This window comes from Dreissena polymorpha, chromosome 5 (genome assembly GCF_020536995.1).
Source record: "Dreissena polymorpha isolate Duluth1 chromosome 5, UMN_Dpol_1.0, whole genome shotgun sequence".
Lineage (NCBI taxonomy): Eukaryota > Metazoa > Mollusca > Bivalvia > Myida > Dreissenidae > Dreissena > Dreissena polymorpha.
The window spans coordinates 69,340,078-69,356,778 of NC_068359.1; the positions used below are offsets into that span (position 1 = coordinate 69,340,078).

Consider the following 16,701-nt stretch of genomic DNA (forward strand, 5'->3'; position numbering starts at 1 on the left):
AAAGTATACATTATATTGTCATACTTGAAATTAGAATGAAAAATATCCGTTCATTTATGGATTATCTGAATGTCTTAAATTGAAATAGATTCAAATATAATGCCTTTGTAACGCGTTTCATAATAATTTGTAAGGATTGAAAAATAATTGAATACTGGGTATTCAATTGAATAACTACCATTTGAATAGTTGAGACAACTTTTTAAATATTCTCACATTTGTTTTTATTGTAGTTTGGAGAAAGAAGTTTTAACTCTTTCCCCCATAATAAGCATTGTGAAAATGGCTTTTGAAACCAGCATAAAACCAGAACAGCCTGCTAGTAATTCGCAGTCTGGTCAGGTTTTATGCTGTTTGCTGCTCATCAATAACTAAGGGTTGAAAATGAAGCCTTTAAAACTTGAATTTAGTAAGAACAGTTTTTAATCAAATTTTACGTGCTATGAGACTACAAATGCGTCAAAATACGTATCTAAGAGGTAAAGGGTTAACATACATTAACACAATTTCACCAAAGGCTACAACATACATTTATATCAATGATCCATATGGCCTTGTGTCAAGTCGCAGACATGGATACTCAAAGTACAGCCTGGTAGCAGTTTCCACTTGAATTGTTGCCAGTAGTTAAAACATTAAAGTTGATTATTTAAGGTTATTCACAACTATTTCTTTTATACCTGAGAAAACAGTACCAAAATACAAAAGTGAGAGCATACAATTAGCCATAATACAGTAGCTAAGAATATTTACTCGATTGTATTTATAACTGATTATCTTTTGTTATCTTGGCCTTGTTGATTGCTAAATATGTTGGATTTTTTTTAAAACTTAGGTTTACATACAGAAAATAGCATGCATGAAAGATGTTTCATAAGAAACACCAAAAACACAACACTTTTAGCAGGGATTGTCAACAAAATACTGTCAAAACAGTCATCAGCTGTTCCCAATTGTCTGAATTTTTCTCTCTAAGCCTACCTAATGATAAATGAACCATGATTTCAAAACAATAACCTGGCATAAATTGTGTTATTTTTCTTTGACCTTGACTTCATTGGTTATTTCCTTCTTCTTATGAAAGTTATTGCCTCTGATTTATTCACCAGAGTATATTATATAGACAGTAACGTAAGATCTATTTTCTCATTACCATTACAGAGATTTGTTCACAGATTGGCAAAATTAAAGTATTTAACCCTCTGTGGCATCTCATCTGGATCCAAACTGTTTGCAAAGGCCTTCAAAATTTGGTTCCAGCACTGAAAGAGTTAAAAAAAATCCAGCATCAGCTGTTCCCAATGGCCTGCACAACAGCAGTGGAACCATACCCTGGGATAGGCTCCAAGTATCGCTCCACCTTCTCCAGAGTCACAGTGACCGTACACGAATGCTTGTACCGATATTTAGTCACTTCCTGATAGCCTATCCTGTCCTCAATATCCTGCACCACAGTGTTCTCCGTAAAAACTGTGGTAACGGTCGTCCCTGGACTCAAATTCTGTGCGTCGCCCCCTGCCTGCGCCTGACAGGTGGGTTGGACAGTGGGGTGGGGCTTGCTTACCATGGTAGCCATGGTTTCCGGGTCATGTCTCTCTGCACTTTCAGAGTCAAACATGTCGTCCAAGTTGTTTATACTTAACACAGCATAACTGGCTGCATTTTCCCCCAACAGACCATCCCAGTTATCTCTGTGTATTCCCTCCTCTGGACTGTTGAAGGGCTTGGGCTTGGAGTTGAAAAACATCTTTTGCAAGGCATGCCAGATTTTATTGGCTGGTGTTTTCTTGATATCCCAGGATAATAGATGCTGAAAAAAGACAGATTATTTTTATAATAACCTGTAATTATAGATTTCTTACACAGATCACCTGCTGATATAAAAACTCAGTAGTGTCTGTATTGTGTTTCTCTTTATCAAAAATATCAAAATTGTTGTATTTTGGCATTTTCAAATTATGATTGAAAAATATTTTAAGGAAAGAAAAACAAAATCAGGGTTGCCACAGTGTCTATGAAAAATCAGTCAGTTTCAAAGAAAATATCTTATCTCTGAATTCTTTTGCGTTTATCTGGTTGTAAGTATGTTTAATTTGGATTTCAATGTGTCGCTAATGTTAAATTTGTTTTAATAAAGGATAAGTTAATTCAGCTCTAGGTAAATTGAGATTGGTTTGGGAATTCTGGGCTTATTGCAATTGTGTAATGTGTAATCCCAGATTAACCTGTGCAGTCCACGCGGGCTTTTCAGAGACAACACTGTCTTCTTTTATGGAATTCTTTGTTTAAAGGACGTCTCTTCTAAGGGAAAAAATCCAGTCTAGGCTGAAAGTGTCTTCACTGATAAGACTGAGCAGACTTAACGCTAGTGCATTAAGCCCTTCACTGATTAGACTGAGCAGACTTAACGCTAGTGCATTAAGCCCTTTACTGATTAGACTGAGCAGACTTAATGCTAGTGCATTAAGCCCTTCACTGATAAGACTGTGCAGACTTAACGCTAGTGCTGAGTGCATTAAGCCCTTCACTGATTAGACTGAGCAGACTTAACGCTAGTGCATTAAGCCCTTCACTGATAAGACTGTGCAGACTTAACACTAGTGCATTAAGCCCTTCACTGATAAGACTGTGCAGACTTAACGCTAGTGCATTAAGCCCTTCACTGATTAGACTGAGCAGACTTAACGCTAGTGCATTAAGTCCTTCACTGATAAGACTGAGCAGACTTAACGCTAGTGCATTAAGCCCTTCACTGATAAGACTGTGCAGACTTAACGCTAGTGCATTAAGCCCTTCACTGATAAGACTGTGCAGACTTAACGCTAGTGCATTAAGCCCTTCACTGATTAGACTGAGCAGACTTAACGCTAGTGCATTAAGCCCTTCACTGATTAGACTGAGCAGACTTAACGCTAGTGCATTAAGCCCTTCACTGATTAGACTGTGCAGACTTAACGCTAGTGCATTAAGCCCTACACTGATAAGGCTGTGCAGACTTAACGCTAGTGCATTAAGCCCTACACTGATTAGACTGTGCAGACTTAACGCTAGTGCATTAAGCCCTTCACTGATTAGACTGAGCAGACTTAACGCTAGTGCATTAAGCCCTTCACTGATAAGACTGTGCAGACTTAACGCTAGTGCATTAAGCCCTTCACTGATAAGACTGTGCAGACTTAACGCTAGTGCATTAAGCCCTTCACTGATTAGACTGAGCAGACTTAACGCTAGTGCATTAAGCCCTTCACTGATAAGACTGTGCAGACTTAACGCTAGTGCATTAAGCCCTTCACTGATTAGACTGAGCAGACTTAACGCTAGTGCATTAAGCCCTTCACTGATAAGACTGTGCAGACTTAACGCTAGTGCATTAAGCCCTTCACTGATAAGACTGTGCAGACTTAACACTAGTGCATTAAGCCTTTCACTGATAAGACTGTGCAGACTTAACGCTAGTGCATTAAGCCCTTCACTGATAAGACTGTGCAGACTTAACGCTAGTGCATTAAGCCCTTCACTGATTAGGCTGTGCAGACTTAACGCTAGTGCATTAAGCCCTTCACTGATAAGACTGTGCAGACTTAACACTAGTGCATTAAGCCTTTCACTGATAAGACTGTGCAGACTTAACGCTAGTGCTGAGTGCATTAAGCCCTTCACTGATTAGACTGAGCAGACTTAACGCTAGTGCATTAAGCCCTTCACTGATAAGACTGTGCAGACTTAACGCTAGTGCATTAAGCCCTTCACTGATAAGACTGTGCAGACTTAACGCTAGTGCATTAAGTCCTTCACTGATAAGACTGTGCAGACTTAACACTAGTGCATTAAGCCCTTCACTGATTAGACTGTGCAGACTTAACGCTAGTGCATTAAGTCCTTCACTGATAAGACTGTGCAGACTTAACGCTAGTGCATTAAGCCCTTCACTGATAAGACTGTGCAGACTTAACACTAGTGCATTAAGACCTTCACTGATTAGACTGTGCAGACTTAACGCTAGTGCATTAAGCCCTTCACTGATTAGACTGTGCAGACTTAACGCTAGTGCATTAAGCACTTCACTGATTAGACTGAGCAGACTTAACGCTAGTGCATTAAGCCCTTCACTGATTAGACTGTGCAGACTTAACGCTAGTGCATTAAGCCCTTCACTGATAAGACTGTGCAGACTTAACGCTAGTGCATTAAGCCCTTCACTGATAAGACTGTGCAGACTTAACGCTAGTGCATTAAGCCCTTCACTGATTAGACTGAGCAGACTTAACGCTAGTGCATTAAGCCCTTCACTGATAAGACTGAGCAGACTTAACGCTAGTGCATTAAGCCCTTCACTGATTAGACTGAGCAGACTTAACGCTAGTGCATTAAGCCCTTCACTGATTAGACTGAGCAGACTTAACGCTAGTGCATTAAGCCCTTCACTGATTAGACTGTGCAGACTTAACGCTAGTGCATTAAGCCCTTCACTGATTAGACTGAGCAGACTGCGTAGGCCATTCTTGGACAACACTTTCAGCTAGTGCATGAAGCCCTGTTTACCCAAGGCCAGGCTCATCTGCATTAATTTAGGGTAAGTCAATTAAGCTCATGATAAATGGGCCAAAGCTTTCTCACGTCCAAGGTGATATGTCCTAGCTGGCGAGCAAAGTAGTAACCTCTGTCGTGGAATGACTGCACATGCTTGCTTAGTTTACAGGAATTCAACCACCTGAAATAACAGCAACATTTATATTCATATTGTGTGGTGAATGAGTAAAGAATGCTGTTTCATGAAAAGTTTCTGGCTTGTACAGAACTGCATTTGAACTCATTAGCATGCCTAATTTTCCCCAATACTGATCTTTATCCTGCAGTTATTATTTACTTACATTGAACAATTTCTAAAATACAAAAAATATATTGACATCTTCCCACCCCAAGCTGTATAAAAAAACGCCCCGTTGTCGAAGTTCTTATTATAAACAAGGGACAAAATTTTCACAAAACCAGGTTTTCAATTTAAAAAAAAAGTCTGATAAAGGAAGACAATTCAAAATGTTACCCCCTTGTTTCAAATTCAATCTATTTTTACTCATGGCGACCTTGATTATAATTTGGAAAAAATGTCTGATAAAGGGAGACAACTCAAAATGTGCATTGTTACTGATTGTTCATAGTTACCCCCCTTGTTTCAAAATCAATCTATTTTTAGTCGTGGCGACCTTGACCTTGGAGATATCAACGTTATTCTTTTGCGCGACACACCGTCCAATGATAGTGAACAAATGAGCCAAATGATTTTAAAATCTCACAATTAACAACATAGTAATGGCCCGGACAAGCTCATTTATGGCCATTTTTGACCTTTGAAAAATGTGACCTTGACCTTGGAGATATTGATGTAATTCTTTCGCGCAACACACCGTCCAATGGTGGAGAACAAATGTGCCAATGATTTTAAAATCTCACAATGAACGACAAAGTTATGGCCCAGACAAGCTTGTTCTTCCCGCCCGCCTGCCCACCCGCCAGCCCGCCCGCCCACCGACATTCACCAATCTTATAACCAGTTTTTTCCTTCCGAAAACCTGGTTAAAAACGCCCCAATGTCACAGTTCTTATCCCTGCACTAATTTATGATGCACATTGAAGTACATGTATGTCTTCTAATGGCTATGTTTATGAAATGAGACTTGTTCTGTAAAAACTTGGCTTAATACATGTGCATAAAGTATTGTCCCAGATATTGTCCCAGATATTGTCCCACTCTGGGACAATAATTAATGCATATGCATTTAGTCCAGTATTCAAGAAAATGATGTAATTCAGTTCACTCACGCCTCAATGCTGCAGTCAGCTGGTACTATTTCTTCACTTATCGGCTCTGGTACCAAATCATGTATACCATCCTTATTGACTGAGGCAGCAGTGTACTGAAAAAGCAATTATAGCACGGGTTTTCACATCTAAGGCGATCATAAATCAACAAGACTATTGCCAATCAATAAAAGTCCCTTACCTATGCAGGATCCACGATTTTCAGTAATATTTGTAGTTTATTTGTTGCCATATAAACCAGAATTATTGACATGGGAACAAAATAAAACAAGAGCACCGCCTTGCGGGTGCAAACCGCTCATCTATTTTCTTTTTAAAGGTGAAGGGACTCTCATTTTCAATCACAAAGGAGGGAGGGGTGGAGTGAAGAGGGGTGCATTGTGTGGGGGTGTGGACATTTATTACATTATCTTCCAAAAATGCGAAAAAAAGGGAAAAAAATCGGGGGGTGGGGGGTGGGGGGTCGGGGGGTGGGGGGGGGAAGGGGTTGGGGATTCTTGGGTGCGATGGTTGGACTGTATTTCAAACATAAAATAATAAAAATAAATAATTGTGTTTTTTAACCGTTTCAAATAAAATGGGGGGGTGAGGTGGGGGGGGGGGGGGGGGGGTATAGTGTGAGGGTGTGGTGGTAATTTGTGAGATGTTCTCACAAAAAAAAAAAAAAAAAAAATTAGGGGTTGGGGGGGATTCGGGTGGGAAAAGGGGGGTTGGGGGGGATTCTTGGGTGCTATGGTTGGACGGTATTTCAAACATAAAATAATCAAAATAAATAGTTTTGTTTTTTAACCGTTTAAAAAAAAATTTGGGAGGGGGTGGGGTGGGGGGGGGGGGTATAGTGTGAGGGTGTGGTGGTCATTTGTGAGATGATCTTAAAAAAAAAAAAAAAAAAAAAAAAAAAAAAAAAATAGGGGGGGATTCGTGGGGGGGGGGGGGGGGGGGGGGGGGGGGGAAGGGGGGGGCATGGGACGATGGTTTAGGTGGAGTCTATTGTGGTATGTCAGGTAAGAGTAGTTTTGTCAAAGTATCAATCAAATCTAATCATAAATAAAGTAGTTATGGCAATTTTAGCAAAATTTAATAATTTGACCTTGAGAGTCAAGGTCATTCAAAGGTCAAGGTAAAATTCAACTTGCCAGGTACAGTAACCTCATGATAGCATGAAAGTATTTGAAGTTTGAAAGCAATAGCCTTGATACTTAAGAAGTAAAGTGGATCGAAACACAAAATTTAACCATATATTCAAAGTTACTAAGTCAAAAAAGGGCCATAATTCCGTAAAAATGACATCCAGAGTTATGCAACTTGTCCTTTTACTGTACCCTTATGATAGTTTGCGAGTGTTCCAAGTATGAAAGCAATATCTCTGATACTTTAGGGGTAAAGTGGACCAAAACACAAAACTTGACCAAACTTTCAATTTTCTAAGTATAAAGGGCCCATAATTCCGTCCAAATGCCAGTCAGAGTTACATAACTTTGCCTGCACAGTCCCCTTACGATAGTTAATAAGTGTTGCAAGTATGAAAGCAATAGCTTTGATACTGTAGGAATAAAGTGGACCTAAACACAAAACATAACCAAATTTTCAATTTTCTAAGTATAAAAAGGGCACATAATTCTGTCAAAATACCAGTCAGAGTTACGTTACTTTGCCTGCACAGTCCCCTTATGATAGTTAGTAAGTGTTGCAAGTATGAAAGCAATAGCTTTGATACTTAAGGAATAAAATGGACCTAAACACAAAACTTAACCAAAATTTTCAATTTTCTAAGTATAAAAAGGGCACATAATTCTGTCAAAATGCACGCCAGAGTTATCTAACTTTGCCTGCCCAGTCCCCTCATGATAGTAAGTAAGTGTACCAAGTTTGAATGCAATAGCATTGATACTTTCTGAAAAAAGTGGACCTAAACACAAAACTTAACCAAAATTTTCAATTTTCTAAGAATAAAAAGGGCACATAATTCAGTCAAAATGCACGACAGAGTTATCTAACTTTGCCTGCCCAGTCCCCTCATGATAGTAAGTAAGTGTACCAAGTTTGAATGCAATAGCATTGATACTTTCTGAGAAAAGTGGACCTACACGCAAAACTTAACCGGACGCCGACGCCGACGCCAAGGTGATGACAATAGCTCATAATTTAAAAAAAATAAATAGATGAGCTAATTATGTGCATAATGTCCATATTGCCATCTATTCATATTTCAACTTTCATGAAATAATATGAAGAACTTTTCAAGTTATCGCAGGATCCACCGTTTTCTGCAATATTTCTTATCTATTTGTTGCCATAGAAACCAGAATTCTTGATATAGGAACAAAATGAAATGAAATGCATAACCTCCATATTGTCATCTGTCCACATTTCAAGTTTCATGAAAAAATATTGAGAACTATTTAAGTTATCGCAGGATCCAGAAAAGTGTGTCAGACTGACAGACACACAGAGCACAAACCATAAGTCCCTCTCCGGTCTCACTGGTAAGGGACTTGCTCGGGCAGTTATATGGCTTATAATAAAATTCCAATGACACTTGCCTACAAAAATGGAATATTCTTAAACAAAAACAAATTATTTACTGGTAATAAAACATTAAATATAAAAAGTATTTTAGACAAAAGGGTAAAATACATAAGGACTTTTATTAATTGAAGATTAAAGGTAGCTTTTCTTAAGGAGGTTTTTGAAAACAGACCCAGTAGTGAGGTCTGTGTAAAGGGGTGATACATCTTTTTCAATCATTAATGTAATAACCCAAGATTATAACCAAGACAGGTTATTCATACTTATGCATAACCCTTTAACAGAACAAAAACATTGTCAGGAGCTACCCTGTCCACTAATGAGACCATTAAACCTTGAGTGACTACAGCAGACAGAGTAGCTCCTAACCAGACAAAGGGATTGAGCAGGCTGGGCAGGAGCTACGCTGGTGGCATATGTCATAAAGAAATGGGATATCAATTGAAGCAGAGTCCTGATATTTTGTGCAAGTATTTTGACATTTGACATTTCCTCAGTTTTTACCCCTTAAAAAAATCTTCCTTAAATCATATTGATGCAAATATTACAAGGAAGCTAACTCTGTAATATTTTATAGCATAACAAGAGATGTGTTTGTCAGAAACACAATGCCCCATAATGCGCCACTTTTTTTTTACCTTTGACCTTAAAGGTCAAAGGTTAAATACTTTTTACCTTGGCCTTTCACCACTCAAAATGTGCAGCTCCATGAGATACACATGCATGCCAAATATCATGTTGCTATGTTCAATATTTCAAAAGTTATCACAAACTTTAACCAAGGTTAAAGTTTTCAGACAGAATGACAAAATGACAGACAGACAGGCCAAAAACAATATGCCCCCGATCATTCAATCCTGGGCATAAAAATTTAGATATTTGCATTGTCTTTCTTTCAAATTTATTTTTCTTAAAAACATTGGCAGAGCATTTAACAAAAATGAAGAAAGAAAACAACTCTGGACTTCAGTATTTAAAGCCTGAACAGTTTAATCACAGGGTCATCGATGCATGGTCTTAAAAATCTATTGAAATCCCTGAAACCCTTTTTTGCATGAAGCGATCATATGTTAGTACATGTATACCTGCAATCCAGGGTGGTTTTGGTGCTTGTTACAGAACAGTACAAACACCTTCATCTGCTTGTCCTCTGGTCTCACCTCCTGAGTACGCATTTCATTGACTGCCAGTCGGATTTTGTATTTTGTAACTGGGTCAGAAACCTGAAAAAACAACTGTCAGATGTTTGGATCGATGGATAAACAGAGAGAATGATGGATGGACAGATTGATATGAGATTTAAGCAATGGTCAGAAAGAGAGCTGGGATAAATACAGGTACCGATTGCACATAATGCAAATCAATAGGGGCAGGATGGAAAGCTGGAAAAGTCGGATGACATGATCACTTGTAATTAAGGTTTGTAAGGAAAGTATTTTCATTTGCCATAGAATTTTGAAAAATAAAATTTTAGTTCATAAGATTTCACACTTTTAGCGTCCAAAGGAAAGTAAAATAGAGCAGGACTCAACATCTTGCTATTTTGCCAGTCTTGATCTCTACTAAATGGGCATTAAGTCTTAAATTGCAAATCTGGGACAACATTTTCCAGATAAACTGGATCTTTGCCAAAAAGAGACTCCCATTAAAACAAAAAAAATCCATAAAAGCAGAAAGTGAAGTCCCAAGGTAGCCTATGAAAAATGCACAGGCTAATCTGGGATGACACTTTATGTACAGGAATTAAGCCCCATTTTCCAAGAGAGAGGCTCATAATATATATTTGAACAATTTACTGGGGTAATACAATGTGACTGACAAGATTTTAGCCTCATCAGTCTGTTTGTCTACTGTCATACAACACATTCATGTAAATACATTAACACTTTTGGGCTCTGAAGCAAAGTGTAAATGGCTATATCCAATAAGCATGATACTTTAAGTCTGTTCAGGCATTATGCTGTTTGCTGCTTATCAGTATCTTAGGTTTAGAATTGGAAGCCTTTAAGTCTTGAAAGAAAAGTTTCTAATTTACATTGATTTTCAAAAGGACTTCAAAAACATTGAAGAGCTTATCTGAGTGGTTTAGGGTTAACCCTTTGCATGCTGGGAAATTTGTCGTCTGCTAAAATGTCGTCTGCAGAATTTCTAAAATTAGCATTTTCTTCTATTTTTTTCAAAGAATACTATCAGAATAGCAAACAGTTTGGATCCTGATGAGACGCCACGTTCTGTGGCGTCTCATCTGGATCCAAACTGTTTGCAAAGGCCTTTAAAATTCGGTTCCCGCACTGAAAGGGTTAAAAGCGTAAATACACAAGAGCAAATATTACCTTAAATCTTGGGAGGTAGATGACAGTTTTAATCTTGATGATGGCTGGACATCCCATTTTTTTTATCCTTCTTAATCTTCTTCTCTTTCGGTTTGGGTCATCTGGTCCAGTATACTTGAAATTCAAGGTTAGATCTTATTGGCACAACAATATGTGGTTTATTCAAAATCATCCTTATTCAGGAAAAACTGGGCTTAATGCATTTGCGTTATTTGCTATCCCAGATTACCGGTAGCTAGTACAGTCCGCACAGGCTAATCACGGACTATACTTTAAGCTTTTATTAAATTTCTTTCAACTTAAAATCCAACTTAGGAGGAGGGTTGTCCCAAATGAGCCTGTGTTGAGTTCACAGGCTAATAGCCTGACACTTTATGCACAGCCATTATGCCCAGTTTTCCATATGAGGCTCAAATAGTTCAATATAATTGTGAGAATTTATCAGTCACAGTGCATAACAGAATCCAATTTTCCAGTATTGATGAAGTTATAAAATGTAGACATCAACTATACTTATTACAAATCAGTTGGCGAATGTTACTGAACACTCTTAACCATAAACTTACTTTTAGAAGGGAATTTTGAGCCCTTTTTATCACAAATTTCAATTTATCATAAAGTTAGTCACTCACAAGTTGACCATTGATTAATTTTCTGCTTTAGTTCTATAATACATTAATTTTTTTACAAGCGGACTAAAATGTACATGTATATACAGGGCTCGACATTAAAGGTAGTCCGACTGTCCGGGACAACCAAAGTGTTAGTCCGGACAAGTTAATAAAGAATTTGCTTGTCCGACGGGACAAGTGGTTGTTATAATTTAATAACTTAGAACAAATGCGTTTAAATCCGTTATTTCTGTGGAGTAACCACCCTTTATTTTGAAATATATATTTTGTTTATGTTTAAACGACAAAGCACGAGATATTCCGATAGTTCCATGGGATACTACGCCGCACTGTTTACAAGAAAGGCAACCCTTAACATTTTTCTTTGCCAAGATAACAATATTATTCTCCCTTATAATGAATATGCATTTTACGACACCGGTACACATTGATCTTTAAGACAATTAAAGTAGTATGGTGGCAAAACATAAGTTTTTGTCAGTTATTTTGGCTTTGTATAATGTTTAAAAAATCAATAATATCCAGTTTTCCTGTTATCTAGTCAGTTCTTTTTGTATTCAAATTGCCTAAAATTATGTTAACATGTATTTTGAATGATTTAAGTCTTTATGATTTGAGCTTTTTGTATTATTTAATTACTTTGCGAAGAACTGAGCAAAATAAGATATAATGGTCAGGACAAGTTGCTTTCTGGTCAGGACAAGTGAAGTTTAGGTCTACTTGTCCGACTGGACAAGTGGCTCCAAAAGTTAATGTCGAGCCCTGATATATCAATAGAAATACAAAATGTTGATTTAACCCTTTCAGTGCTGGAACCAATTTTTGAAGGCTTTTGCAAACAGTTTGGATCCAGATGAGACGCCACAGAACGTGGCGTCTCATCAGGATCCAAACTATTTGCTATTCTGATAGTATTCTTTGAAAAAAATCAAAGAAAATGCTAATTTTATAAATTCAGCAGACAACATTTTTGCAGACGACAAATTTCCCAACATGAAAAGAGTTAAATAAACCACATAGTGTAATTAATATTTTTTTTAGTAACATGATAAGTTAACAAAAATTGTGTATTATAGAGGAGGGAGCCTATTTTCACAAAGCCAGTTGTAAAAAAACAACATCCAAATTCACAAAGGTCTGAATCACAATACTACTGCAAGTTAGTGGACTCCATATGTACTATTATCTTTTATTTAGAGTCCAACTTGAGACAGCGGTCGGTCAACAGAAATGGCCAAAGTAGCAGTTGTAGACCAGTAACGGTCTGCTGTTCTCAGGTCACCAGTTTTTAGATGGTTGGTAGTATTGCTAAGTCGTTACCCCACCCTGTTGATTGCAAACAGCCATTAACCCTTTCAGTGCGGGAACCGAATTTTGAAGGCCTTTGCAAACAGTTTGGATCCAGATGAGATGCCACAGAACGTGGCGTCTCATCGGGATCCAAACTGTTTGCTATTCTGATAGTATTCTTTGAAAAAAATCGAAGAAAATGCTAATTTTAGAAATTCAGCAGACGACATTTTAGCAGAAGACAAATTTCCCAGCATGCAACGGCTAATTGCAGATAAAGGAGTTTGAAATTCAATGTCTTCTGTGCCATATCACAAGCTAATTACAACGCTCTCTAATAAGTGTTCATGTTGACTTTTTATAACTTTTCAACACCCTTTTTTGTTTTCTCACAGTGGGTCGCATTTATCACATTAAAGACAGTTACTGCAATGACATTCTTTAGCCGCAAAATAGACGCACAAAAGACACTATGATTTCAGTGTTCACGTTTTGCTCCACAAAATGACTGCCTCGTGACTGCTAAGCACAGGTAAACAATGGCTTTGGGATTGGAAAATACTGGCTGTTGGCCGCTATGGCCAGGTGACTGTTATACTCTGATGTTATATAGAAGGATTTTCTTCAAGGGGGGAGGGATTAAGACTGACGAATTCTGTAGACAGGTGACCACTGCTCTCATGTGACCGCTACAACAGGCTGGACTGTACATAAAACATTACCTTTGGCTTACTTCTGCCAGGTCCATAGTGGCACTCCCTTGCTTCCCGGGCAATGTTGACAAATGGAACTTTGGAGAATGGAATTTTGAGACCCTGTCGAACATCAAATTTGATGGGAGCTTTTGCGAGTGATGTAAAATCTAAAAAATGAACAAGGACAACAGCTAATAAAAAAGTTTATACAATTAACACCTGGGGTGGAAACTTTGGAGAACAGAATTTTTTGACCTTGTTAAGTATTTAAGTCAAAGATGTGAAACCTGATAAATCAACAAGTGATGTCTCAAAACATGATGCACGAATATAATTTTATAATTAATATAATTGTAGTGAAATGTTAATTTTAAAAGATGTAAAATGGGAAAATAATCAAACATGTGAATTGCCATCATATGGCCATCGACTGTTGTTTTGCTTTAAAAGTATAATGTACATTTTCAGCGTATCATATATCAACCATGAAGACATACTGGAATTTGACTATCTGTGGTAGTCTAAGTTATATAGTACAAGTATATTTAAACTTAAAGCTGACAATTTATAAATCAATCAAAAAATGAAACCATGCTTATAAACTTATTTTTTTACTTTTTTTACAGAAGTTTACTTTAATTAATTTTGAAAGCAATGTCTGCATAGTTGGTAACTACACACACAGTTGCAGCATAATACTTCAATTTAAACTCAATCAATTAAGTGAAAACAATTTTCTATTTCTAATCACATTAACCTTGACCCAACTGGCCCCACCTGCAATTATGCTATATGCATATAAAATGACAGGACAACACCTCCATCCAAATTAAAGTTATTGAGGGGAAATAATTGTTCTATTTTTGATTACATTTAGACAAGCAAGATTGCCAGGTAGTATTTGCTTCCAAATATTGTAACCTTGCAGCTTTCACAATTTATTGTGCAATTACAAATGCATGTGATTTTTTAGACATAACCAGATCATTTTCATAAACTTTTGTAAGCACTCTCAGTATATTGCCCAGCAAAATTCGTAACTCAGGGTCGTCGTAATGATTGAAAACAAAGGATTATTTTGGAATAGTAACCGATTGGGCAGGGGGTCAAGGGGCCGCCTAGGCCCCCTTGTAGGTCCATGGAAATACCCTGTTCGGGGGGTCAGGGGGGCGAAGCCCCCCGACCGAAAACGAATTCTAGACATTTTAGGGAAAAAATACTGCTCTTCTCAGAGCCTAAAAAAGTAAAAATGAGGTCTAAAAAGAACAGAAAATTTTAAGATTGTCACATTTTTTGTATACTGTACAATGTAAAAACATATTATATTATTAGATCTTTGCATGTTCTAATTCTATCCATTACCCGATAATCCAGTATTATTACGATTTCTTTTTTTTTCAAAACCAAATTACGGCCAATATTGACGATGAATGTCGTCCGCCATTAAACGCAAGTGCATATACAAATTAAATTAAAGGATTGGGGAATTCCAATTGAAATTCAACATAAGTGAATAAGGTGACCCGATTTGAGAGCATTGAGAACTGTTTATATTTAGTAATTACGACAAATCAACGACTCAATCTAAACTGTTACATGTACCTAATTTCAGAAAAGTTTGCGAAAGTGAAAGTAAATTTCTGAAAATAAAAACGCGTCTATCGTTAAATTTTACCGAGTACTTTTCATTCCTGATCGTGATATAACTTGTCAGGTCATTCATGCATGTAGACCTATATGTATGCATAGTTTGGCAATCTCAAAACACATTATTTACCTACTTATTATATTATGTGTTATGACCATTTGTATAACAAAATACATTATTTAATTTAAGTATTTTCAAATGCGTATAATTAAATGTGTTATCTGAAATCATTTTCAGATTTCATTATTCACGGAAAATTCAGAAAATTCTAGCAATAGAGACACATTTCTCGTGTTTTTCATGTACAGATGAAAATCATGCCAAAATTAGACTTCATGTATAACATCACGTCATTCTTCCTCGGGGAAAGCTAGACTTAAATATTTAGATGCTGAATAATGACTTCGTAGCACAGAGGTCGCTAATATCTTTTATCTTGGTAGAAAATCGAAAAGCATTTTTTAATATGTAGAAAAAATTTCTCTTACTAAAAAAAACTAGTTAATTACGCTCTACAGTGCTACATTCGTTGAAATACGGTCAGTAATAATCAGTGAAATGTACAGCTATTTGATACAGTTTCACGTGGGGTCGGCGTGTATTGGTTGCCTGAGCGCTGATTGGTTGACGTGCTTACCAAAAAGAATTTGATTGACAGCTGGAAAAATCAATATTGGCCACTCGCTGAGAAATTCATTGAAAACAGTAGTTCTAAGGCTGAGTTAACGGACTGTCTGAATGACCGGGTGTCGCTCTACTTTACTACTTTTATTCCTCGTCAATTATTGTTGGTTTGCGTGATCAAAACTTCCGATCGCAATTTTAAAGATTCGGTAAAAACAACCGATTTTCTGGCAATTTTAACCGATGAATTCGATCAGCAATCGGTTAATAATGACAACCCTGTAACTGCGAGTAAAACTCGCAGTCTGTTCAGATTTTATGCTCATTGCTGCTCATCAGTATATAAGGGTTGGAAATCAAGCTGTTTAAACTATAATCTAGTTATAAAGGTACTTTATTAAATGTAACTATCTTGGGGACCACAATTGTGTCAAAATACGTATCTAAGCGGTTAATTAAGGGTTAATTGTCACAATGTGTATCTGCTGTCAAACATCACACTTTAACAATACAAAAATCAATAACTACTAAAGAGGGTTTTCAAAATGATCACTATTGCGTGCATAAAAACCACGGTCAACTGTAAGTTTGCTGTGTCGAACACAGTCTTTTACTGGTATCTAACCTGAAAACATCAGTAAAAAGCACTGCAGCAAAGTAACATTGCAAAAAACACAGTGTTGCAATCACATATCTTATTGAATCCATAGCAATTTTGCTACCTGGGCTGAATATTCTCTTTTTAAATAGTAAAATATATTTCTCCTTTGTTCTTGACTCGTGAAGACGAATATATTCCTCTGCTTCTTCGAACGAATTGAAAGCGACAGCCATACTTGCAATCGTGATACATCGGCTATCTCGGATTCCTCCGTAAGATAGGCCTCGTGGCTAACGGTCGCCATATTGCCTTGTATTACTACTTTACTACCCAAAAGGTTGTCAGTCTATTGTTATGAGGCTGTATACATGCGCGTTGAACTAGCGCCAAACTTTTTACCGAAACTTTGATATTAAGAGCACTATTAACGTTCATTTGTGTTGCATTTTTACCTATTATCCAAGTGATTTACTTTTCCATTATTATTTAATCACCCTATCATCCAATTTTTAAGATGAAATTACCGTGT

The 16,701-nt window shown here is 37.1% G+C and overlaps 1 protein-coding gene across 1 annotated transcript; it reads right to left on the reverse strand.

The window, feature by feature from the left end:
• Positions 1–405: 405 nt before the first annotated feature.
• LOC127831997 (uncharacterized) lies at positions 406–16,414 on the reverse strand. The gene is made up of 7 exons (XM_052357124.1): positions 16,294–16,414; positions 13,327–13,466; positions 10,683–10,796; positions 9,435–9,572; positions 5,821–5,915; positions 4,618–4,711; positions 406–1,810 (listed from the first exon to the last, which is right to left on the reverse strand). Exons 1-7 carry the CDS (start codon positions 16,403–16,405, stop codon positions 1,289–1,291), a joined length of 1,215 nt encoding a protein of 404 aa, XP_052213084.1. The 5' UTR covers positions 16,406–16,414; the 3' UTR covers positions 406–1,288.
• Positions 16,415–16,701: the final 287 nt, after the last annotated feature.

Bases quoted from the DNA above. Each gene is read 5' to 3' on its own strand.
- LOC127831997 (XM_052357124.1), bottom strand. From the start codon at position 16,405: ATGGCTGTCGCTTTCAATTCGTTCGAAGAAGCAGAGGAATATATTCGT. The intron at 13,467-16,293 runs GTAGCAAAATTG...TTCATTTTTTAG, and splicing joins AAAGAGAATATTCAGCCCAG to ATTTTACATCACTCGCAAAA. The intron at 4,712-5,820 runs GTGAGTGAACTG...CTGTTATTTCAG, and splicing joins GCTGACTGCAGCATTGAGGC to GTGGTTGAATTCCTGTAAAC.